This window comes from Neophocaena asiaeorientalis, unplaced genomic scaffold, assembly GCF_003031525.2.
Source record: "Neophocaena asiaeorientalis asiaeorientalis breed wild unplaced genomic scaffold, Neophocaena_asiaeorientalis_V1.1 scaffold523, whole genome shotgun sequence".
NCBI classification, from domain to species: domain Eukaryota; kingdom Metazoa; phylum Chordata; class Mammalia; order Artiodactyla; family Phocoenidae; genus Neophocaena; species Neophocaena asiaeorientalis.
This window is the reverse complement of record NW_020175436.1, coordinates 933,793-958,517: the sequence shown is the minus strand read 5'-3', so window position 1 is coordinate 958,517 and position 24,725 is coordinate 933,793. Positions and strand designations below refer to the sequence as shown.

The 24,725-nt window shown below is 41.4% G+C and overlaps 1 protein-coding gene across 2 annotated transcripts in view; it reads right to left on the bottom strand.

The window, feature by feature from the left end:
- DPYSL2 (dihydropyrimidinase like 2) overlaps positions 1 to 24,669 on the bottom strand; it is a 119,226-nt gene extending 94,557 nt beyond the window's left edge. Inside the window, exon 1 of one of the 2 annotated variants that reach the window (XM_024767763.1) lies at positions 24,203 to 24,669. In XM_024767763.1, the coding sequence (XP_024623531.1) occupies positions 24,203 to 24,556 (354 nt within the window). In that variant the 5' untranslated portion in view covers positions 24,557 to 24,669. The remainder of the gene's footprint in view (positions 1 to 24,202) is intronic. The other variant, XM_024767759.1, reaches the window with a different exon arrangement.
- Between the last annotated feature and the right edge of the window lie 56 nt (positions 24,670 to 24,725).

The following is a 24,725-nucleotide window of genomic DNA, read 5'->3' as shown; positions in this document are numbered from 1 at the left end:
TTCTCACCAGACACCACATGGAATCTGCCGCATCTTGATCTTGGACTTCCCAGCCTCCAGGACTGTGAGAAATAAGTTTCCGTTGTTTATAAGCTACCCAGTCTATGGTATCCTGTCATAGCAGCCTGAATGGACCAAGATAGTCATTAAAGCCAGAGGACACCATGAGACCACCTGGGGAGAAGGTGAGGTTGATGGGAAGAAGAGGGGCCAGTTCTGCTATTTCTAATTCAATTTTTTTTAAAAAATGCCAGTGAGAACGAAAAAGGAGCGGCCAGAGAGAATCAGAAGGATGTGGTGAAATGGGCACCGAGGAGGCAAGCCCTTCAGGAAAGCGGGAGTGGTGGGTTAAGGCTGGAGAGGCTGACAGAATACCCCCACCCTGACAGCCTGTGAGCATGTCGCCTCAGACATGCTTAGTGACAAACTCCTGGATGGACCTTTCTCTTCTCATTTGCCCGCCTTGCTTCTTTGAAGGTTACCGTGGGCGGGCAGAGAGTGAAAAAATTGATCCGACAGCTATGGGCTTATATAAGGTGTGTTAATTACCACGGACAACTGCTCTCTCCTCTCCTCTGCGAGACCCTAGTTCAAATTCAAATTCCTCTTTAGACCTGGAGGCCCCATGAAAACTCATCATATAATTAATGGAATTTCTTTCCTTCTGGTGAGAAATAAGTGCAATCAGCAGACTGTAAACTCCTGTCAATTATACTTAGGTCACCCTGAGGTCCACATGCATATTTACGTATACAAAAATGAACTCAAAACAGATCAAAGACCTAAATGGAAGAGATAAAACTATAAAACTCTAAGAAGAAAACATAGGGATAGATATTTGTGCCCTCAGATTAGAAAGTTGGTTTCTTAGACATGACACCAAAAGCTCAAGCAACAAAAGAAAAGATAGATAAATCGGACTTCATCAAAATTTAAAGCTTTTATACATCAAAGGACACCATCCAGAAAGCGAAAAGACAACCCACAGAATGGGAGAAAATATTTGCAAATCATGTATCTGATAAATGGCTAGTATCCAGAATATATAAAAAACTCCTAAACTCAACAACAAAAAGACAAACAACCTGGCTAAAAAATGGACAAAGGAGTTGAATAGATATTTCTCCAAAGAAGATATACCAATGGCCAATAAGCACATGGAAAGATGCTCAACATCATTAGTCATGAGGGAAATGCAAATCAAAAGCATGATGAGATATCACTTCATATCCAGCAGGATAGCTATAATCAAAACCACTAAAAAAAGTGTTATCGAGTATGTGTAAAAATTGGAACCCCTCATATACTGCTGGTGGGATTGTAAAATGGTGCAGCCACTGTGGAAAACAGTTTGGCAGGTCCTTAAAAAGTTAAACATAGAGTTACCATATGATCCAGGAATTCAACTGTTAGGTATATATTTAAGAGAACTGAAAACATATGTCCATACAAAAACTTATACATGAATATTCATAGCAACATTTTTCATAATAGCCAAAAAATGAAAACAATCCAAATTCCTGTCAACTGATGAAAAAGTACTATATCCATACAATGAACTATCATTTAGCCCCCAAAAAAGGGAGTGAAGTACTAATACATATTACATGTGGGTGAACTTTGAAAATATTATGCAAGTTCTGGCTGCTATACCAAAATGCCATAGACTGGGTGGCTTAAGCATCATTCATTTCTCACAGTTCTGGAGTCCAAGATCAGGATGTCAGCATGGTCGGGTTTCAGTGAGAGTTCTCTTCCTGGCTTACAGATAGCAATCTACTCATCGTACCCTCACGTGGCAAAGGGAGAGGGAGAGAGGGGGAGAGAGAGAGAGAGAGAGAGAGAGAGAGTGAGTGAGAGAGAGAGAGAGTGAGAGAGTGAGAGAGAGAGAGAGAGAGAGAGAGAGAGAGAACTAGCTCTCCTCTTTTTAGAAGGGCACTAATCCCATCATGGGAGCTCCACCCTCATAAACTAATTACCTCTCAAAGGCTCCACCTCCTAATACCATCCCAGTAGGGATTAGGAATTCAACATATGAATTTTGAGTGGACACAAAACTAAGTGAAGTCCATAAAACTAAGGCAAGGAAGCCAGTCACAAAGGGCCATACATTGTATGATTCCATTTATATGAAAGGCCCAGAATAGGCAAATCAATAGAGACAGAAAGCAAATTCATGGTTTCCAGGGGCTGGGGGTGGAAGAAATAGAGAGTAACTACTTAATGGGTGTCTCTGGGGAATGATAAAAATGTTTTGAAGGTAGATGGTTGCACAATTTGTAAATAAACTTAAACCACTGAATTGCATTCTTTTTTTTTTTGAATTGCATTCTTTAAAGGGGTAAAATTTTTATGGTATGTGAAGTATATCTCAATAAAAAATGCTTTTTCCAAAACTCACTCCTCTCCTGAAGTCCACTCTGACCTCATATGCCCTTGGAAGACATCTTTCCCACCCCTTTTGTCTGACAATTGAGCCCACCAGGGACAAATTCCCTCAAGTACCTCTCTTCACCTTCAGCCTTATCCCTGGGTTCACACAGTCTCTTCCCAGCTGCAAGAGAAAGCGCTGATCATCCCCAAGCAATGTGATCATCCCCACATTTACCTCTGCTTGAAGCCAGTCCCTCCCTCCTTATCAGGGAACCACTCCCCACTCTCTATCAGTCCTGCCCTCCTACTGGGGCCTTCCTCTCACTACGCAAATACATACAATCAGGGTTCCCCATCTTACAAAAAGCAGATGAACTTACAAACACACAAGGATCCTCCCTGTGCCTGCCTCCCTAGCAAACTTCCTGTCTTTCTTAAGGATACCCAAATGTGATCCCCTCACCTACCCCCACAACCTCACTCCCACTCTCCCCAACCTCAGCACACAGCAGCTGCCAACCCACCCTCCACCAAGACTGCTTCCACAAAGACCCAGCAACTAACAGACAACCAGTGGGTCCTTCCAGGCTTCATCCTACTTTATTTTTTTCTGCATTAGACACTATTGACCATCCTGCACCTTCTGAAATTTCCTTCCCTCCCTTCTCTATCTTAACTTTTCTGATATTAATTAACATAATAGGTCATCGATTAAGCATCTGCTAATACCAGGTGCTGTATGTCTACAATCCTCTTGGTTAATCCGAATGATGCTATGGAATAAGGGTCGTCTCTATTTTTCTTATTGGCTCCAGAGCTAGTAGATTCATTATACTGAGGCCCAGAACAAAATAATTGACTCACCTCCAGCTCTAGATGGCTCTATCAGTGCTCTATCTACCATGCTACCACTCTTTTTTTTTTTTTGCAGTACGCGGGCCTCTCACTGTTGTGGCCTCTCCCGTTGCGGAGCACAGGCTCCGGACGCGCAGGCTCAGCGGCCACGGATCACGGGCCCAGCCGCTCCGCGGCATGTGGGATCTTCCCAGACCGGGGCACGAACCCATGTCCCCCTGCATCGGCAGGCGGCCTCTCAACCACCACGCCACCATGGAAGCCCCATGCTACCACTCTTGCTTGCAATTCATCCTATTCCTCTGGCTGCTGCTCCTTAATCCCTTTTAGTCATTTTGCCACCAGACTTATCTCACCTCTAATAAATTCTTCACCCTCCTGCTAGGTCATTATATAATGATAAAGGGATCAATTCATCAAAATGATACAATTGTAAATATATGTGCAGCCAACATTGGAGCACCTAAATATATTAAGCAAATACAATACTAACACAAAAAAATACAATACTAACACACCTGAAGGGAGAAATAGACAAGAATACAATAATATTAGGGAACTTCAATATCTCACTTTCAACAATGGATAGATCATCCACTCAAAAGCAACAAGAAAATGTTGGATTTGAACTACACTTTAGACCAAATAGACCTAACAGACACATATAGAACATTCCATCCAGTGGCAGAAGAATACATGTTTTTCTCAAGCAGATCTGGAACATTCTCCAAGATAGTTCATATGGTAGGTTACAAAAAAGTCTTAACAAATTAAGAAGACTGAAATCATGTCCAAGTATCTTCTCCAACCACAATGGTATGAAACTAGAAATCAATAACCCGAGGAAAACTGTAAACTTTGTAAATATGTGAAATTAAACAACACACTCCTTGAACAACCAATGGCTCCAAGAAGAAATTAAAAGGGAAATTTTAAAATACCTTGAAACAAATGAAAATGGAAATACAGCATACCAAAACTTACAGGTGTAGAAAAGCAGTTCAAGAGGGAAGTTTATAGCAATAAACACCTACATTAAAAAAAATCATAAACAACCTAACTTTATACCTTCAGGAACTAAAAATAGAAGAACAAACTAAGCCCAAAGTTAGCAGAAGGAAGGAAATACAAATATCAGTGAAGAAATAAATGAAATAGAGACCAGAAAACCAATAGAAAAACCAACAAAACTAAGACCTGGTTTTTTGAAAAGATAAACAAAACTGACAAACCTTTAGTTCAGGAAACTCAGTGAAAAAGAGAGAGAATTCAAACAAACAAAATCATGAATAAAAGAGTAAACATTACAACTGACACCATATAGGTACAAAAGATCATGAGAGGGACTTCCCTGGTGGTGCAGTGGTTAACAATCCGCCTGCCAATGCAGGGGACATGGGTCCAAGCCCTGGTCCGGGAAGATCCCACATGCCACGGAGCAACTAAGCCTGTGCGCCACAACTACTGAGCCTGCACTGTACAGCCTATGAGACACAACTACTGAGCCTGTGCTCTAGAGCCCGCGAGCCACAACAACTGAAGCCTGCGCGCCTAGAGCCCGTGCTCCTCAACAAGAGAAGCCACTGCAATGAGAAGCCTGCGCACCACGATGAAGAGTAGCCCCTGCTTGTGCCCATGCACAGCAATGAAGACCCAACACAGCCAAAAATAAATAAATAAATTTATTTTTTAAAAACAGATCATGAGAGACTACTATGAACAATTGTAAGTCAATAAACTGAACAACCTAGAAAAAATGGATAAATTCCTAAAAACAAAAAACCTACCAAGACTGAATCATGAAGAAATATAAAATCTGAACAGACCAATGAGTGAGACAATTGAATCAGTAGTCAAAAACAACAACAAAAAGCCCAGAACAGATGTTTTCCATGGTGAATTCTATCAAACATTTAAAGAAGAATTAACACCAGTTCTTCTCAAACTCTTCCAAAAAACTGAAGAGGAAAGAACACTCCTAAATTTATTTTACAAGGCCACCATTACCCTGATAACAAGCCATTTAAGGACACTATAAGAAAAGAAAACTACAGGCCAATATTCCTGATTAACATAGATGCAAAAGTTCTCAAAAAAATATTAACAAACTGAATTCAACAACACATTAAAAGAATCTCACACCATGTTCAAGTGGGATTTATTTGAGGAATGCAAAGATGGTTTAACATCTGTAACTCAATCAATGTGATACACCACATTAACAAAATGAAAGGTTAAAAACCATATGATCATCTCAATATATGCAGAAAAAGCTTTTGACAAAATACAGCATCCTTTCATGATAAAAACTCTCAAATTAGATATAGAAGGATGCCATACCTCAACATAATAAAGGCCTTTTATGACAAGTCCACAACTAACATCATACTCAATACCTCCTAGCACTGGAAGACCTATACAGAGCAATTAGTCAAGAAAAAAAATAATGAAAGGCTCTAAATTGGAAAAGAACAAGTAAAATTGTCTCTGTTTGTAGATGATATGATCTTATATTTAAAAAATCCTAAAGACTCCACCAAAAAACTATTATAACTTATAAAGGAATTCAGTAAAGTTGCAGGATACAACATCAACATACAAAAATTAGTTGCATTTCTGTACACCAACAAAGAATTATCTGAAAAAGAAATAAAGAAAACAATTCCATTCAATAAAATACTTAGGAATAAATTTAACCAAGGAGGTGAAAGATCTGTACACTAAAAACTGTATCACTTTGGTGAAAGAAATTGAAGAAGATACAAATGGAAAGATATCCTGTGATCACGGACTGGAAGAATTAATATTGTTAAAATGTCTATTTAAAAAAAATTTTTAATAAAAAATTAAAACAAAATGTCCATACTACCCAAAGCCATCTACAGATTCAGTGTAATACCTATGAAAATTCCAATAGTGTTTTTCACATAAATAGAAAAAAAAAATTCTAAAATTTGTATGGAATGACAAAAGACCCCAAATGTCCAAACCAATCCTGAGAAAGAAGAACAAAGCTGGAGGTATCACACTTCCTGACTTCAAACTATATTACAAAGTTATAGTAATCAAAACAGTATGGTGCTGGCATTAAAAACAGACCAGTGGAACAGAATCTAGAGCCTGGAAATAAATCCTCAGATATATGATCAACTAATACTTGAAAAGGGAGCCAAGAATACTCAATAGGGTAAGAATAATTTCTTCAAAAAATGGTGCGGGAAAAAACAGGATAATCACACGCAGAATTTTATATAGTAGTAGGTTTACATTATAAATTTGTGTGTTTTCAGAGAGTAACTCTCTTCTCAGGGCTTCTACTCCGAAGCTATCATAAGTTATGTGTGCTATAATCTCTGTAGTCTCATTATCATTCTATAAAGAGTTATTTTGAAATCCCAAAGTTTTCTTGAGCCTATGTGGAAACATAACTAGAACTAAGTACACACTTCGTTGCTTGTTTTGCAATAATGTTTAAATTTTTTAAACTATTTTCTAAATTTTAAATTTTATCTCAAACTGTTATTATTTAGAATAATATTTTATTCTAAAATAAAAGAATGTTTATTTATAATACTTTTATTATATTTACAGATGGGTTGTTAGCTCTAAGAAAAGATTATAAGACTCAATTTCTAACCACATTAGCCATATTGTCTACATTTAAAGATGATGAAGAAAATGAAACTGACATATCAGAAGGTTCTTTGAGTCACTTGTTTCATGTAAAACATGTTATTTATGCTAACTGGTAATGAGTTTATTATTGCTATTTTTAAATGAATTAATAAATGTTTTTAAATCCCCAGCTTTAATTTCTAACATGGTAAATATAGAGAGCTACAATCTACATAAACAAACGTTCTTTGGGGTCATCAATAATTTTTAAGGGGACTTCCCTGGTGGCACAGTGGTTAAGAATCTGCCTGCCAATGCAGGAGACATGGGTTCTATCCCTGGGCCGGGAAGACCCCACATGCCACGGAGCAACTAACCCTGTGCACCACAACTACTGAGCCCACCTGCTGCAACTACTGAAGCCTGCACTCTGCAACAGGAGAAGCCACCACAATGAGAAGCCCACACACCCAATGAAGAGTAGCCCCTGCTCGCCGCAACTAGAGAAAGCCCACACACAGCAATGAAGACCTAACACAGCCAAAATAATAATAATAATAATTTTTAAGAATGTAAACGCACCTTTTAACAATGTAAAATCATCAGTGCTTGAGAAGGGCTGATTTAGAGGACAGATAGAAGAGTGTGAGTCAGCAAAGAGGACTGAGAGGGAGGCTGGTGATTAGGAGGAAAACCAGGGGAGTGTAGCATCACAGAAATCAGAAGAGTGCTTCAAATAAGAGAGTATTAAATAAATGGGTTCAAGGTGGTCCCTATATCTTGGCCCCTATATTATTTATTTCTACACAGTACACTGGGAGGGTTGGCTCAAAGCCCACCAGCACCAAGCTCAAATTCTCATACATCCAATTGCTTTAAATATAGCCCCCGTAAGCTTATTTTTAGCCATTTGAAGCCTGCCTGCTTTGCATATCCTGAAAAACCTCACCCAACATCTGCTAGCAATAGATTTTGAAAACCTTGTGTCTATAAGACTCCAAAGTGGTGCCGCCCTTCTGAGGCTTTGATGCAGACACACACTGTGCTAATGAGCAACATTACCTAGAATCATAAACTCCTACCCGCACCGTGTTTGACGCCCTTCTCTCCCTACGAGTTCCCTCGCCCTTTTTCCCTTCTGGTGGCAGCCCACACCTCTGTCCCGGGAAGGTCTCCTGCTGGGAGGGACTTCCCCTCTCTAGCAACTTGTCAAAGTTCCGCCCGCAAAAGCTCATTGTGTGCTACTGCCATCTACTGGTCACGCTTTTCCCTTTACTTGCCCAAATTGTCCTCAAACCCACTACAATGGGTACCCTCATAAACCACTGGGTTATAGGGTAAGATAATGACAGGAAAGGGGCCATTGAATCTACGCCATGGAAAATGTTATGCTCTTGACGAGTTTCAGCAGGTGTAGAAGTCATATGGGAGTGGGTTGAAGGGTGAGTTGTGGTATCCCAAATACATGAACAACTCTTAGAAACCAAAAAGAAAAAGACACATATTCCCACAGAAAAATGGGTAAAGATTATAAACAAGGCAGTTCACAAAAGAAACTCTATACATGACCAGTAACTGTATGAAAATGTGCTCCATCCACTAGCACTCAGACAAAGGCACGTGAAAATTATGAGATACAATTTTTTGTTGTTGTTTTTTCTGCGGTACGTGGGCCTCTCACTGTTGTGGCCTCTCCCGTTGCGGAGCACAGGCTCCGGACGCGCAGGCTCAGCGGCCATGGCTCACGGGACCAGCCGCTCCGCGGCACGTGGGATCTTCCTGGACCAGGGCACGAACCCGTATCCCCTGCATCGGCAGGCGGACTCTCAACCACTGCGCCACCAGGGAAGCCCTGAGATACAATTTTTAACCTATGTCACTGGCAAATTTGTAAAATTTGGTATCAGGGGTTGGTGAGATCATGGGGAAACAGGTATGCTCTTATATGGCTGATGGGAGTGTGAAAAGGACAGTCAATTTCAAGGGTGATTTGACAGTATCTATAATAATGTTAGATGTGCTTACCTGGGACCCAGAAGTTACACTATCCAGGGTTTACCACAGAGAAACACTCACAATCCCCCACAAACAAACAAGCACGTGCAGGACGCCCCCTGAAGCATTGCTTATTAGCAATAAAAACTGGAAACAACAGAAAAATGGCTAAATATGCCATGGTACATGCATACTCTAGAACAATGTCATGATTAGGAGCACAGACTCTGGAGCCACATGCCTGATTTTATATCCTGACATCATCACTTACTGAGCAAGCATAACCTCAAGCAAATTACTTAGTTGTTTTCTGCCTCAATTTCCTCATGAAAATGGAGACAATAATACCTACTCCCCAGCGTCATTGAAAGCCCTAAATAGGTAACCCCATGTAAAACAATTAGAATAGCGCTTAGGACATGGTCAGCACACAATAAATATTAGCAATCATTATTGGCATCAGCAGTTTAAAGAATGTGAGTTTACAGGAAATAACATAATTTATATACATTAACAAAGACCTCTGAAACACAGAGAGAAAAAAGGAACAGGCTGCCAATATAGAGTGGTATCTTTGATGTAAAACAAACACACACACGCGTGCACACAATACTACACGTTTTCTCCAAGGATACACGCACATGTAAATATGTAGGAAAGGGGCTGGAAGGATACAAAGGAATGGATAAACCTTGGTTACTTCTGGTCAGGGGAGGGGACCAGGATGGGGAGAATGGTCAAAGTGGGTTTTAGCCTTATCTCTATGCTTAATAATATATTCCTGTTGGTATATATAAAGTTCATTTTTTAACAACAGTGAATGGCAGAGGAAGAAACAGAAACAGCAAATATAAATTAGACTTTAGAAAAGTTTGCTAAGAAAAGGGTAGAAAAATCGCAGGATCTGGAGAGGATTATGGGGTCAAGAGAGGATTTCATGAGTTTTACTTCTGTTGTCTTATAGTGGAGGTGTTAAAGGATGTTTGTGTGCTGATGGAAATGAGCCAGTAGATGGCAATAGGGGTAGACAGTTTCCAGAGCGGGTAAGCGATGGTATTCAGGGCATATGTGAGCAGATGGCCATGGGCAGAGTAGGGACCTTCCTTCTGCTGTGAGCTGAGGGGAAGGGAAGTCAGTCCCAGTGATGGAAGGTGAGAAAATAAGTGGGTTCCTCCCTGAAGATCTGCTCCTCTCACTAATTCCCAGTAAATAAAGTGGAGTCATCCACTGAGAGAAGGCAGAAGGAAAGAGTGTGTAAGGTTGGAATGGAGAGAAGAAGATGTAGAGCATTTGTCTTTGTACTCAAAAGGGTTGAATGTCCATTTGCAGTTTGTGGTCATCAGTTAAATGAAAATAAACTCTTCCCACTATGGTGCTCCAAGTAATGCCTCCATACTTTTGCTACGGAACTCATCAAATGGTGCTCTAATTATTTATACACACATCCATCTCAGACTCATTTCACAATAACACGTAAGATTGCAGAGCCCCTACACAGGCCAAGCATTTTACATACAATATTCCACTCAGTCATCCCAGTAACCCCATAGGGTCACTATTTTGATGTCCGCTTTTCAAATGAGGAAGTAGGTCTAAAGGAACAGGTGATTTGCTCAAAGCCATCATCTGGTATAATCAAAAACTCTCCATAACATGGAAAACTCTCCTAACCTTCTGCATACTACATTCTCCAGTGACATTCAAGGAAACCTTAAGAACTGAGTGTGAAACACAACACCAGACTGGTTTGCTCGCAGAAGTACATCTTCTTACCTAACTAAATGGCCAAAAGGAAAGAAACAGAACCAGCTGGCGATAATGTCAAATACTTAAGTGTTCTAAAAGCAATCTAGAGTCCTACTGGGCCCAAGAAGTTCGTAAAATGTCTCTGCCTTGCTTTACCTGGCTCCAAACTTAGATAAATCCAGGCAGGACTTAATTCCTGAATCCTGCATGATAATTTCAGAGTCCTCACCTAATTAGGATATGACCAAAAACGCCGCAGATCAGTAGACGGTTATATCAAGAATACCTTTTTTTTTTTGGCCATGCCACGTGGCTTTCGGGATCTTAATTCCCCGACCAGGGCTCGAACCCAGGCCCTCAGCAGTGAAAGCGTGGAGTCTGAACCACTGGAGAGCCTGGGAATTCCCTAACGTTTTAAAGATATACTTCTGCTCGTGTATTATTATTAAGTTAAGGACCACAGTGCAGTGATTAGCATGCTCACTGAATGATTTATGGGCAGGAGGTAAAGCTGATCCTTCCCAGAAATCCTGTTTTTGCTAATTCTGTCACTGCAGTTGGAGGGTATTTCGTGAACAGAGCTGTAGATAATAGCTTTTTGCAGTTAATTTTTTTTCTAGTCATCTTCACTACCAATTTTGGCATCATCATATACCCCGTAAGAAATGTAGTTCATTTATATAAATAAATTAAAAGCCCAGCAATGTGATGGACAGGTTTTGGCTCTACTGCTTTTAGTGACGGTGTCTTATAACTCTGAACATGCATCAGGTTTTTAAAAGTCAGATTATGGAATATGAAGAAGAATGTATATATACACACATACATATAATTGAATCACTTTGCTGTACAGGAGAAATTAACACAACATTGTAAATCAACTATACTTCAATTAAAAAAAGTTTTTTTAAAGAACTAAAAGTCAGATTATGGATTTCTAGACTTAAAAAGGCATTAGGGGACTTCCCTGGTGGCACAGTGGTTAAGAATCCGCCTGCCAACGCAGGGGACACGGGTTCAATCCCTGGTCTGGGAAGATCCCACATGCCGAGGAGCAACTAAGCCCATGTGCCACAACTACTGAGCCTGCACTCTAGAGCCCACAAGCCACAACTACTGAGTCCGTGAGCCACAACTACTGAAACCCACACACCTAGAGCCCGTGCTCCTCAACAAGAGACGCCACCACAATGAGAAGGCTGCATGCAGCAACAAAGACTCAACGCAGGCCAAAGAAAGTAGGAAAAAAAAAGGCATTAGGTCAGAAAACCCAGATAGAACATTCCAACTAAAATAGTAATGAAGACCATACAAATACAGAAGCACCCAATAATTCTATAAATATAAGACCAACAGACACATACGTAAGGCCAGAATCTTGTAATAATCTTAGGTCTACTATTGCCAGCTAGTATTATTACATTAATCATGCATTTTTATGTTCTGTATTTCTAGTCCTTGGACATCTGGGGCCTAGTTGACCCTGGAGAGACTGCTCCTCCCAGGGCTAGCCAGTTCCTAGATTCCTAGACTTTTCTGGGAGTGCACTTTTCATATGCAAACCAATCAATCCAGAATGCATAACCCCACCTGCCACCTTTCTGAAGCTCTTAAACTCGGGGCCACGTCACCTTTCCTAATCAGGTATCAGACAACTAGAGAGAGCCCCTATGTCCCAGGGCCCACTAAAATTATCCAAACTTAGCCGATCCTGTTTACCTTGCCTCGCCTTCCTTCCCAGAAATCAGAATAATGGCTCTTACCCCTGTCCTCCCCTCACTCCCACTGCCTCCTGACCTGCTCTGGTGCTTTCCCAGGTATCTCTGCATGAATGCTCTGTCTCCTGCTTCAAAGAATCTGTGAGAATAAAGACTCCTTCCTTCATGGCAGTCATTTCCAAGTCCGTATGTCTTCCCATACATTATTGAAACAAATCCCAGGTGCGTTTTAGAGCAATTGTCGATGCTGGCCTGGGAGAGGTCATGTCTCTTTTAACCCACAGAGGTGAGAAACTTCTGGAAAGAGACTGTGCGGGAAAGGCCAGACAGGTAAGAGGGGTGCCACCTTACCAAGGGGGGGAGGGTTGGGGGGAGGGATAGATGGACAGTTTGGGAGTGACATGTACACACTGCTATATTTAAGATAGATAACTGACGAGGTCCTACTGTATAGCACAGGGATCTGCTCAATATACTATAATAACCTGCATGAGAAAAGAATTTGGAAAACAATAGATACATGTATATGTATAACTGAATCACTTTGCTGTACACCTGAAACTAACACAATCCACTTTATTCCAATATAAAATAAATATATTTTTTTAAAAAGAGAAATGCCACCTCAACCAACGCTGGCCTGGCAGCCAATACCAGGCTGCCTGGGGCAAGGTGTTCACAAATCTAAGTCAAAATGAGAAGAATAAGGACAATACATATAATTTTTCATAAAGCTTAATTTATGCATATGTTTAAATTCGAGAGTTATTTTTCTCTTTATTAGTTTTAGTGCAAAAATGTTCTTCATTTTGTAAGATGAAACTACAGAGTTATGCTGGGCTTTTTTTTTTTTTTGGTGTTCTTCATTTTGTAAGATGAAACTACAGAGTTATGCTGGGCTTTTTTTTTTTTTTGGTGTTCTTCATTTTGTAAGATGATACTACAGAGTTATGCGGGGCTTTTTTTTTTTTTTTTTGGTTTTTATATTGGCAACATAAAAATTTGGCAGCCATTAAGTTGTTCCCCAAAATTGTTTTTGAAATTTAACAGAAGAGTGAAAGCCAAAGTCTGCAACTTCGGCACCAGAAAATGGGAATTGGACAAGAAGTTAGTGTTTGAATCAATCTTCAAACTCTAAGCCTAATAAAGATTCAACTGGTACACACAGTCGGGGAATGAGGCCAAAGACTGTTCACATACACTCATCTGCTAAAAACATGAATTCTGAAGGGACCTCACCTGAATTGAAGATAGATACCAAGGAAAAAATATCAAGCTTATGAAAAATTATTGCAGAACAAGGAATAAGAGATACGACCTCCTGGGGGGAGGGAGGGGGAGTTGAAGAAACTCTTTTTGGCACCTTCAGTGGAGGACAGGAAGATATCTCTCAAATATAAACAGACAGAAAACACTACAGAATAGACTCTATCACACCGAGCCCTGATGTTAACAGTATGTTAAGAAACAGAAAATACTTGCCAAGAGATGGCCTGGCACTCACAGCAAGGCCTGAGCGATCTCTTGTCAAATGTAAATTTCACAGAGCATCAGTATCAGAGAAGGCCACTCGGTGACCACGATGCATCAAAATAAAGACGAGGTCCCTCCAGAAAATCACACCTGATAAAATATGAACGTTGTCCAAGTCACAAAATACCAAACAAAATCCCCCATCCGAATTAATACATTTAAATCTGCTTATTTAATTAATACATTAAATCTGCAGTGCCCACTGCTTATTTACCAACCACAGCTTCAGTCTAATCTGCCCTTAGAGATAAGAGTTATTGAGATACCTAATCACAGAAGTGTCACCCCCTTATGACAGCACCCAGTCCAGAGGGTATGCTCGCTTCCTTGGGCCCTCACCAAAACACCACACCAAAGCCCAAATCTCTCTCCAATGCCCTCCTACAGGTGCCCCATGGTTCCCTATGGTGTATGGTCTCTCTCATTGCAGCAAGTAATAAACCCAACTCATTCAATTCTCATTAAAGTCAGAAATCAAACAGGGAGCCCTAAAAATAACCACCATTATTCAACATAGTTCTAGGAGTCCAAGCAAGGTAATCAGACCAGGAAGAGAAATAATAAACAAAGGCATTAGAAAAAAGGTATAAAATTAATATTAGATAATTAAACTGTCCCAAAAGAATGAATTGAAAACTATTAGAACGCGAACTGAGTTCAATAAAGCAATCTGTTATAAATTAATTTAAAACTCAAGAGTCATCCAGAATGTAAACTACTAAACATCTCGGAATAAATGTAACAAAAAATTTCAGAGGAATAAAGCAAAGTTTCAGGAGAAAATGGCAAGACATGATATAAACTGGGGTAGAAAGACTTACCATCTTAAAAATAAGTATTTCTTATAATTCAATATATAAATTGAATATAATTGTGGTAAAAATCATATCAGGTTTCTGCCACTGAAAATATCTTTCATGGAAAATGCAGTTGGGGGCTTCCCTGGTGGCGCAGTGGTTGAGAGTCCGCCTGCCGATGCAGGGGACGCGGGTTCGTGCCCCAGTCCAGGAGGATCCCACATGTCGCGGAGCGGCTGGGCCCGTGAGCCGTGGCTGCTGGGCCTGCGCGTCCGGAGCCTGTGCTCCACGGCGGGAGAGGCCACAGCAGTGAGAGGCCCGCGTACCGCAAAAAAAAAAAAGAAAATGCAGTTGAATGGTGGAAAAATATGAAGAAAATTAAGATATGAAAAAGTTACAGTACAGCAGAGGGAAAAAAGCCAATATTTTATAATAATCAGAAATGGAGTATAATCTATAAAAAATTTTTAATCACTGTGTTGTACGCCTGAAACTAATATAATATTGTAAATCAACTACACCTCAGTTTAAAAAAAGTTACGGTAACTAAAGTAGCATTGAATCACTGCGAATCACTACGAAATTAGTAAGGCCAACCAATGAAACAGAGCAGGAAGACAAAAACCATGCAGACGTATATAAGAAGTTGAGTATATAAAAAACAAGCGAAGAAATACTAATTATTCAATCAATGCCATTAGGAAAACTGGCTATTTGGAGAATTAAGTTATACCTTACTTCAAGTCATAGACAAAAAATTAATTGTCAGATTTAAATGTAAATAAACACAAAACCCAAAAAGGTTTTAAAAGAAAATACAATAAATCTTGAACGTTAAAAAAAAAACATGTCAGAAAAGATGAACTGACTGAACTACGTAAAATTTAAATTTGGATGTCAAAAAATAAAGGTCAAAAAAATTAGGTGCAAACTAGGAAAAAACGTGTAACAAGTGGTTTTTAAATGTATCCATTTTAATATATGATTTTTTACATATCAGTGTTTAAAATATGAATACGTTAATAGGAAAGTCTGCAAAACGCAGGATAACACTTGTCACCTATAAACCTGAGAAATATCTATAGGAACTATAATACCCAGTGATGTCAGGGATGCTGAAAAAGAGGATTTCTCACTCACTTTCGGTAGGAGTATAAAGGCTGTATAATACACAAAATGCTATCAGTGGTTATTTCTAGCTAATAAGATTATCAGTGATTTATTTTGTTTTTAATTGCATATCAGAGTAATCACAATAAACATCGTACTTTGTCATGTTATTCCTAAAAAACAGAACAAAATAAAAAGTGAATTCAATTAGTTTCTCAAAGTTATTTTTCCCAAATTCAGCTTGTTAGTCACTGCCCTCCTAATACCATCCCTACCACTCCCAAATCACTGGTCTGGAAAACAAATTTTCTACTCTTCATTAAAAAAATATATAAATATATTTACACATATAAACACATATATGTGCGAGTACACACACACGAAAGCGTTTCCTTTATATGAACAGGATTGTGAGACAGAAAGATCAGACTTAGGCAGTACACAGAGCACTCAAGGATACTGTGCTGTTGCAAGTGCGATTCTAAATGAATTTCAAAGCTCCCACAAAACAACAGAATTTAGTTACATGAATACGATTCTGGGATACAAGGCCCTGGAACTTCTTTGCCAGATTTCATTTGATCCAGCAGTTTTGACAACAGCCAGGGATAATATAACATCAAAAGCATGAGCAACAAAAGAAAAGACAGATAAATTGGACTTAAAATTAAAAGCTTCTGTGTGTGCATCAAAGGACACTATCAAAAATGAATAGGCACCCACAGAATGAGAGAAAATATTTGCAAACCTTTTATCTGATAAGGGGCTAGTATCTAGAGTATATAAAGTACTCCTAAAACTCAATGACAAAAAGACAAACAACTCAATTTAAAAATGGGCAAAGGATTTGAATAGACATTTCTCCAAGGCTATACAAATGACCAATAAGCACATGAAAAGATGTTCAAAGTCATTATTCATTAGGGAAATGCAAATCAAAACCACAATGGCATACCATTTTATACCCACTAGGATGGCTATAATCAGCAAATAACAGGCATTGTGCAGGACATGCAGAAACTGAAGCCCTTACATGCTTTTGGTGGGAATGTAAAATGGTGCAGCCATTGTGGAAAACAGTTCGGCAGTTCCTCAAAAAGTTACACATAGAATTACCATATGACTTAACTATCCCACTCCTAGGTATACACCCAAGAGAACCAACGACATATGTTCAAACACAAACTTAAAAGAATATTCATACCAGTATTATTCATAATTGCCAAAAAGTGGAAACAACCCAAGTATCAATCAACTTGTGAATGGATAAACGAAATGTGGTCTATACAATGGAATACTGTTCGGAATGAAGTGCCGATCCATGCTACTAATGTGGATGAACCGTGCAAACACTACACTAAGTGAAAGAAGCCAGACACAAAAGGCCATACTGTATGATTCCATTTATGTGAAGTGTCCAAAACAGGTAAATCCATGGAGACAGAAGGTTGGTTGGTTGCCACAGGCTGGGATGATGGAGGATTGGGAAGTGACAGCTTAAGAGATACAGGATTTCTTTTTGGAGTGATGCAAATGCTCTGGGATTAGTAGTGATGATTGCATAAGACTGTAAATGTACTAAAAGCTATTGAATTGTAGACTTTAAAATGGTGAAAATGAGAATTTTATTACATGAATTTTACCTCTATACAACAAACAAACAAACAAAGAACAACCAGGGATAGCACAGCTTTCTTTCAGAGCCTTTAGTGGAAATGGGAGAAGGAGATTAAGGCCTGGCCCAATGACAGCCCCAGGCAGGTGACTGCAGGTAACACAGCTTGTGAAAACAAAGCCAGGGCTATAAGCTGAGCTTCCTGACTCCTAGCCCAGAATTCTTTCCACAAGGGAGCTGCCTTGGAATCAGGGCCCAGGCAAGCTGTCTGTATGTCTCAAAAGCAAGCCCCAAGCCACCTTCAAGACCAGGCGTTTTCCCTTCAAGGCACTATTTGTTTGCAGCTCTTGGCCTAAGTTACCAGCCTTGGCCATGGGCTGCAACCAACCCAACTCAAGTGTCCCTCAAAACACGTGCCAGTGTTTTTACTGACTCCCTCATTATTTGCTTGTAGTTCATGATTTACATCAAGTGGGAAAATCACATTGTCATCACATTGCTCTAATCTTAGAAAAGCATGTCATTCATACTGTCAGGGTTGGCCTCTGTCCCAGTGATATTTGAAGCCATGTCTTGTGTTGAAAAAAATGATGGACAGAATATCAGCAGTGTAGGGCACATCCATAAAGACAGATCAAAGGTCTCTTTCATAAATGGCTTCAAAGAATACATTGCAAAACGGAAACAAAAAAAGTAGATTCTCAGAACCTACTCAGAACTATTTTTACAATAGTTAGTTCTTCGGAGATAAAATGAGAAAAGAATAATTAATGCACAAAGCAATTCAGTACCTCACAATGATTAAGATGCTCTTTAGTCACATAGACCTGGGTTCAGATACTGCCTCTGGTTTCTAGTTAGCAAGTTGCTTTGCAAGTTTCTTTTACCTTCAGATATTCCTTTTACAAAATATGGATAACAGTAGTACCTGCCTAATAGAGTTGCCTTAGCATAAATAAGATAAGATACCAAGGGGGAAAGGTGGGGTGGTGGGATGAATTGAGAGATTGGGATTGACGTATATACACTATTGATACTACGTATAAAATGGATAACTAATGAGAACCTACCGTATAGCACAGGTAACTCTACTCAGTGCTCTGTGGTGACCTAAATGGGAGGGAAATCCAAAAAAGTGGGGATATATGTATACGTATAGCTGATTCACTTTGCTGTACAGTAGAAACTAACACAACATTGTAAAGCACCTATACTCCAATACAAATTTTTTAAAAAGAGAGGATATATGTATATGTATAAATGATTCGCTTTGCTGTACACCTGAAACTAACACAACATTGTAAATCAACTATACTGCAATAAAAATTTTTTTAAATATAATGCATATAAAGCATTTAACACAGCAGGGCATACCCCATAGAATATATAAAGTTTAATGGGATATGAAATATTTTGCCTACAAAACTAAATTGTACTTTTAAGTTCACTAACTATTTCTGCAGTGGAACTGAGTCATAGAATGGTGTCTTGCAAGAAGAAATAAGGGACTGAGTCAGGAAACCTTGGTTCAAATCCTAGTTCCAGCACTTACTAAATAACAAGACCTTGGAATAGGTCAGGAAATGTCACTACCTCTCAGTGTCCTTAGTTACAGAAAGGGAATAATGCCTATATCAGAAGGTTTGGGGACAAGTTTTAAAATAATATATACTACACATTCTAAAATACAGGATCTAGAACGTAAATGTACATCCTAGGGAGTAATCAAGATGGTGGAGTAGTAGAACGTGAAGCTCAGCTCTTCCCACAAATACATTCTAGGGTTATACAGTGCTACATAAATAACAAGGTTTTACTGGTGTAGGACTGCAGTGGGACTGGGCAGTGAGAGGGACAGTCCTAGTCGTGGGACTGTCACCTGAGTTCCACAGGGTGAAGCAACTGTCATTCTGGACATCGATTTCTCCACCTCTAAAGTGAGGTGATCATTAGGTTTCTTTCAAGGCCAGACATTCAATGGTAGTACACATGTGAATCCATGATGAATTTTGACTCTCCCTTCTTTCTCAAAGAAGTAGAGAGAAGCATTGTCACCAAAGGACCCATAAGAATACTTAGCTTGTCTTTACCAAGGGTGGGAAAATGCCCAGCCCGTGCCTGATTTCCATGGTCCACAAGTTGGTGAACCATGCAATGTTCAAGAGGTCATGTCATGGCCAGATGTTGTCACTGGAGGTCCAATAACAGCAATTCTCCTCTCCACCCTCAAGCTACAAGGGAAGGAAAATGGAAGAGGCTGTTCAGCTGGTAGGAGTTTTCTTCCACTCAGGCCTTGGGCCCCAGGCTGGGTGAGTCTATCTCATCCCAACTGTAATTCTTCTCACTTCCTCTCACAATGAGATCATTGCAGATCAATTAATTGAGTTACAAATTTTCCAATCATCAAGAACTTGTTAAAATTTAACTGATTTTAGGAATATTATTCAGCCATGAAAAAGAAAGAAATCTTGTCACAGGCACCACGTGGGTGAACCCTGAGGACATGATGCTAAGTGAAATAAGCCAATCACAAAAAGACAAACTCTATGATTCCACTTACGTGAAGTACCTGGAAGAGTCAAATTCATAGCGACAGAAAGTAGAAGGCTGGTTGACAGGGGCTGGGGGGGATGGGAATAGGGAGTTAATGGTTTAATGGGCACAGAGTTTCAGTTTTGCAAGATTCAGAAGTTCTGGAGATTGGTTGCATGACAGTATGAATATATTTAACATGACTGGACTGTGCTCTCTAAAATGGTTGAGAAGGTAAATTTTATGCTATGTGTATTTCACCACAATTACCTTTTAAAATTTAACTAGATCATTTGGGAAATCAAGAGTAACCAATAATTATGGATCATCACGATTTCCTTCCCCTCCCCAAGTACCCCTCCTCCTTCGAACCCAGATGGGTCCTCGGTATTTTGGAATCCTGGACACACGAATGTTCATATTTGTTTCTCCCCTTTTGAGATGATGTGGCCTCTAAAATATCAAATTAATGCCCTTGTTCTAGGCTCCTAGCCAAATCTCTACCACACATCCCGCTAACTAGACATCTATTTTGCTGAACAGGCTAGTCTATTATCAAACAAGTATCTCTGGGGACAACTTGTGTATCAGTTACTCACATAAGAGATGGATGCCTTCAATCATTGGGGTTTCTCTCTAGCTAAGATTAACATGAGGAAGAGATGGTTTTTTTTTTTTTTTGATGTGGACCATTTTTAAAGTCTTTATTAAGTCTGTTACAATATTGCTTCTGTTTTATGTTTTGGTATTTTGGCCACGAGGCATGTGGGATCTTAGCTCCCTGACCAGGGATCGAACCTACACCTCCTGCTTTGGAAAGCGAAGTCTTAACCACTGGACCACCAGAGAAGTCCCAAGAAGAGATTTTTGAATGGGAGAAGGTGTGGTGGGGGTGGGGGGAGGAGAAGAGTGATTTCAGAACTCGTTGCTTTTGGAGAAAGAAAGATCTAGAAAAAGCATCATCATCAGGATGGTGTAGGAGTGGCATTGAACAGTAAGAGGGCAGCAGAATCACTAGGCATCTAGGGCCGGGAATTTAATCAACCTGGGGAGAAGGGATGGGGGCACGGAATGGAAGGGACTATCAGAAAACATTTTACAGACTTGGGGATTTTGTCAAGTTCAGCAGCCCTCTTGTAGAGTTCACTCACTGGCACCTGCCCTAGGGAAGTGGAGGATCACTCCCCAGACACTCTAGTCTATGCAGCTTGTTTGCTGCTGGGAAAAGAGCATGGGAACCCCTTTGGAAGGGATGCTCACGATCCAGTATCCCTGGCTGCACAGCTGGTTCTGGCTAAACTGTGTCCGAGGTGGAATGGAGGGAATTCCTAGGAAGAAGAGGGGAGGCTGAGGGACCCCTGGCCACCAGCAAGGAGAATTAGGCCAACCATGCTGCTCTCTATTCTAAGAGGCTCAGAGTCCTTCACGGGTAGTGATCAACTTAATCTCACTGCAGCCCAAGGTGAACGTCCCCAAGGACACAAAGGAAAAAGAGAGTAATGAGATAGCCTTCCTCATTCACATTCACTACACCGGCTCTTTCCTTTCACCACAATCTACCAACCCAGCCCAAGCCACACCCATTGCTTTCTGGTGCCAACCTGTTCACACCTGCAAATGCAAATGCAGGTGGTCAACCTCCCCTCATCTCCCACAAGCCACGTGGCGTCTGAGCTAAGGAAGCCTGCACCCTCCCTTCCCAAAGCCTTGCTAGGAGAACAGCAGGACCTCTAGAGCGACAGGTGGACAAAGCCACTTCTGACCATACAATAACGACACATGTAAGTACAGATTCAGGGAAGGAGGGAGGCTTGAGTCAGGGAACCCAGGATCCACTCACTCTAGTTCTCCTCCACCTCTCTCTGTTCCAGGACTTCAGATAGGAATGCCCTGGAATGCTGGTAGTTACCCTGCTCGTTAGCTGAAAACTAAGTAATGGTTACTCAATTCAGTCAAAGTGGTGGGTTCAACCATGCTTTTGGAAATAAGCATTACTATATACATAGATATAGATACAGATATAGATATAGATAGATACACAACCCCAAATTCCTTTTCTCTCTTGTATAGACATGAAATCTTCAAACACTGATGCTGGTAAACGTACCAATCCTGGTAAAAGCTCTTAGTCGTGAATGAAAAAAATCCTACAGGAACAGCCGTTATGTGATAAGGCAACATTGAAAATGAAAATCCAGGGAAGGCTGCCGAAAAACCAAGCCAGAATCACTCTGTTACTAGTAACTGGATACCTAAAGCAAATGTGGGTTTGCAGAGGCTACAACTGCCTGGGGTATTGGTTGGGCATTTCCTCTTCAAATCTCCCCCTCCACGTGCCCTAGGTCTACAATTTAGAATTTCTATTAAATTCAGAGAGCGTTCAAACAAGCAGCTCTGATGATCAAACATCCAAGCTTCTAAATGGGCAGGAAAAGAGATGTGTTATTCAACCCAGTGAAACTCTGCCTTTCAAACTTGAGTTTTAATTCACTGCCATCATTATAAAGGCGGTCACTTTCAACCTCTGCCCTCTGATCTGCCATTTTTTAGATGATTTCTTCCTTATCTCAAGGCATTTTTCTGCTTCCTTTAGGACATTAGAATTACCATCACAACTAGTTGAAGATGAGGGTATTACACAACCAGTATGCTATACAATCACTCATTGGGTGTGGCCCTCACCCAGTGTATTTCACATCACTCAGCTTTCAGTATAAGTCACATTATTAGGAACTTCTACTTTGATTGTCTGATCACTTGAAACAAAGTGACTTCTTGGATTAAGTTCTCCCAGTTGACTCACAGTGAAATATGGGTAGCAGGTACCTCCTTCCCATGTGCATAAATCAGAGGACAGAGCTGAGGGAGGAGGAATCAATTAAGTAATCAATTAAGTAGCTGTCATTTGAAAGTGACAGCAAATGGTTTGTCTCTCCTAGAACTGATCCTATAAAAGTCAAAAGCTGCAAAACACTGTGCCACATCCCGAAACAGTAACGTGTTCAAACCACTGTCACCAACCCTTAGTTGTTCTCTGATGAGTTCACTGTAAGCCTACACCCTAAATGCACTTATTGTCACTCGGTGGATAGGTACAGACCACGCCCAACTACTCTGGAAGACCCTTAAGAAGAAATCACATTGAACTTTTAATAGCTAACCTTCACCTCACCCAGAAAAGCGAGGCACACAATAGGTATTCAATAAATAATCAATCATTGATTTCTTGTCTTCACCAACGGGCATGGGAGATAAACAGCAAACAAGTGCTGAAACCTTTCACACTGTAATTTATCACTTAGAAATTAAGGCTGAGGGGAAAAAAATTGCACAAGTATGAAGGTCACCCTGATAAAGAAAAAAACACGTGGTATAAGAAGGCTTAAAATGCACACTGTACATATTTGCCAGAGATAAACATTTTCTGAAATTAGGTTTACCAAATTGGTCTTCTTTGTTTCCTCATTAACATAGTATAGGGGGGTCTAATCCATCTGTGACAGTCTATTCAAAATGTGAGGGTTTTTCCCTTTTCTTTTCTTTTCACCCTTTGAATATAATCCACGCAGTCCCCATCCCCAAAGCCCCTCCCAAATAGTGGCCGGGGGGAACGCTCTGGGAAACCCTTGCTGAGATACTTAGCGGAACTTTGTTCTCCACATGGGCTATTTAGGAGCGTCGCGGTTTCCTCGCGCGATTCCACTGCCTCTCGGGTTCTTCTCGCGGTGGGAACAGGAGTCAGGGTGCTGAGATAGATTCTCCCTTGCGGTCCGGGGAGGCGCTGACCATGGTCCTTGCCTACGAGCTTGGGCCGCGAGCGCGGAGGGCGCCGGAGGAGAAGCGCTGGGAAAGCTCGAGGGGCGCGGCGGGGAGCAGCCGTCGAGGCCCCCGCCCCTCCCGACCCCCGGGGAGCCCGCCGGCCTGTACGCGAACCCTCCACTGCACGCTCGGAGCTGCATCGAAAAAGGGTGGGGCAGCCAGCCGCAGCTGCAATTGGAAGCCGCCCGGGAGGATTTAAGAAGATTTTTTCCCATCCTTTACCCCCACCCCCTCCTTCCCAGGCCCAGGGAGGCGCGGGCAGCCTTTGTGGGCACACAGCCGCCCACCAGCGAGCCCGAGCCCCTCGGCACCCTGCACGCAGGGCCGGGTAGGGTGGGGTGCGTATGCACATGCAGGGAAGCAATACTCGAGGCGGGGCAGGACGGTGGGCACGCTGGGATCCTCGGTTCTCCACCGAACTGGAAGGGGGCGAGGGAGGGGCGATCCCCACGCCCCATCCTCTGTCTCAAACACCGCCTCCCACCCGTACCAACCTGGTCATTGATGTTCTGCAGGGCTTCCTTGCCCGAGGCCCGCCGGATCTCCACCTTCCGGCCCGATTCAACAGATGGCTCCCCGCCGGCGCGCCGGCCCTGCCGGGAGTAGGGCGGCTGCGGGTCCGGGCCCAAGTGGGCGACGTCCCGCTGCTGAGCCACCACCTGCCCCGAGCCCCGGCCCACCGACAGCGAGTCGAAGTCGATGGTCTTGTTCTCCGAGGACCCTTCCACCGGGCAGAACATGCCACAGAATTTCTGCCGAGGCTTGGGGCTGCCTGAGCCCAGGTTTTTAAAAAAGGCAGGGACCTCTTCGTCCTCTGCCGCCTTCCCGGATTGCTTCCTCTCGGCCATGGCGTGGGGAGGCTTGGGGAGGGTCCTCTCCGTCCGTCAGTCCGTCTGCCGGTCCCTAAGTCGGCCTGTCTCTATGCACCAAGCCCCCGGCTGCTGCCGCGGCTGCCGCTCTCTGCCTCCCGCAAGGTGTACAGAAAGGAAGGAGGGCTGGCGAGCGAGCGACCCACCC